This window comes from Theobroma umbraticum, unplaced genomic scaffold, assembly GCF_002168275.2.
Source record: "Theobroma umbraticum cultivar Fairchild unplaced genomic scaffold, ASM216827v3 scaffold_4.1, whole genome shotgun sequence".
NCBI lineage: Eukaryota > Viridiplantae > Streptophyta > Magnoliopsida > Malvales > Malvaceae > Theobroma > Theobroma umbraticum.
Genome location: NW_018397258.1, coordinates 1,494,632 through 1,496,787, shown reverse-complemented (window position 1 = coordinate 1,496,787; position 2,156 = coordinate 1,494,632). Strand labels below are relative to the sequence as shown.

At 36.3% G+C, this 2,156-nt stretch overlaps 1 protein-coding gene across 1 annotated transcript; it reads right to left on the bottom strand.

Moving 5' to 3' along the window:
• Positions 1-340: 340 nt before the first annotated feature.
• Positions 341-1,757, bottom strand: LOC110413257 (Plant invertase/pectin methylesterase inhibitor superfamily). The gene is given in 4 exon segments (XM_021424025.1): positions 341-537; positions 539-1,067; positions 1,181-1,510; positions 1,628-1,757. Coding segments are annotated over 4 exon segments (1,143 nt in total). The 3' UTR covers positions 341-383.
• Positions 1,758-2,156: the final 399 nt, after the last annotated feature.

Here is a 2,156-nt window from a genome sequence, read left to right as displayed (position 1 = left end):
ATCATCATTAAATGAATTTTAATTTTTTATTATAAAATTAACAATTATAAAATCTAATATCAATTAACATTCTCTATTTACATGACATATGAATAAACAATTAATGTAACTTTTTTTATTATATCAATTATTATATGATTATGTTAATTTATTAAATATGTTATGTGACATTAAATGTTAGTTGATGTTGATTTAATAATAATTAATTTTTTATTTAGATAAAAGCTTAATTATGTATGATAAAAAATATAAAATCTTATTTAAATACAATAAAAAGTAAGAAACTTAAATGGAGAAATGATCATATTACAAGAGCTTTTTCACATTTTATGTCGTTTTACATAATAGCCATGATCACATAGCATAAGAGCATGATAAACCCATTAGATTTGAGGCCAGAATGGCACATCAGTCTCTGGAATCCAGGCCTCTCCTTGTATGAGCCTGCTCACTGTAAAAGGGCCAGCCTCTTGGGCACTGTCGAACACATGAAAGCCAGGCCAGTTCACTCTGTGTGCAATCGAAGCACCGCTACCTGTATTCAGCATAGTATAGTGTTGAAAGAGCAAAACTGCCCCTCCGTTCCGTCCATCCCTTTGGATTGATTAAACTATCAAGGTCTGTCTTCAAAAACACTGTCCTGGAATATCTTTCCCATGGCCTACCTAAATAACTCTTGAACAAATGCTTGACAGAATCGAAATCAGCTGCTGGCCTTACGCGCTATCCTTGAATTGAAATCCCTGTGTTTTCATTAGGATCTTCTCTCTCTTGCGCAGTGATCATGTTAGCTTGTTGATTCATCGGTCTCTTTACGAATATATCACAGTTTTGTAAGACTACTGGGGCATCACCAAATATGAAATCAATTGTGCCATATATGTGGCAATCGCGATGAAACTGCCTTAGGGAGTGAACAAAGAGGGTGTTCTGGTAACCCTTGAAGCTGCAGCGATAGAACACAGAGTGGTCTGAGCCCACCCTTAAAGCCACTGCTTGAAGTTTATTCGGACCGGCTGTGTTCTCAAAAGTCATGTCCCTGGCCCAAAACCCATCACCTGATACGTCTGCAGAAGATGAAATAAAGACCATGTATCCTCTCAAGTTACTCTAATGGATACAAAGATTTGAATCCAAATTTTTTATGGAATCATCTAAGAAGTAAGGTCTTCATTCTTACCAAATGTTGCAGAGCCAAAAATGGTAGTACCATCGGGGACATTTCGGCTGCCTGTTACAATTGTTTTATCCATGCCATCACCAACCAACATTACATTCTTCACATTCCTGTCTATGTCTACTTTCTCATTGTACACCCCTGATTTCACATAGATTATTACTCTTTTGGGACGCCTATCACCCATCCTAGCAACAGCAGCCACTGCCTCATTGATTGTTTTGTGACTACCGGAGCCATCCTTTGCCACGACAAAATCAGCCCTCGAAGTTGCTGGATTCCAAGATGCTAAAAGTCGCCCACCCTGGTTGAATTTTGCTCTAGGCAGTAGACCTATCAAGTACCCAAAAAACGCAGAGTGGGTTAATTTCTTTTGGAGTGGTTAATTGCCTAGTAAAGTTCTTCGGACTATCTTCAGCCAAGCCCACCATAATGGAAAAAATGTACTACCATCCAAAAAGGTGGTGACACAAGCGGACATTTTGTTGATATGAACATGGGAAATGGCGTGCATGGACTCGGTGCCTGGCTTTTGTTCTTGAATATATATAGCTCGGTGAGGAGCTAGCACATGGACCATTGTAGCCCAGGTGTCTCTCGGGCTTTAAGCAGCTTATGGAAAAAATCATGCAGTCATGACTTGATTGGTAGTTGGTATAAATTTCATGGATCTGTCTCAACAGTAACATTTGTGTGGAACTGTGGAAAAAAAATATTGACTTCTCTTCTGACAGGATTAATATTTTAGTGATTTTTTTCAGAAAATTTTTTTAAATGAATGTTAAGAAATTATGCATAAATATCATAGAAATTTGAAATTTTAATTTTGGTATTGTAATAGTAACATATTAAAAAGTTAATGAATATCAATTGATGAATTAGGTTCATATTTTTTTCATTGCAATATTGACAGTTGCAATGAGAGCTAGAAAAAAAAAAACGTAAAAAAGAGCTTTCCGATTAATTAGATTAAATATGG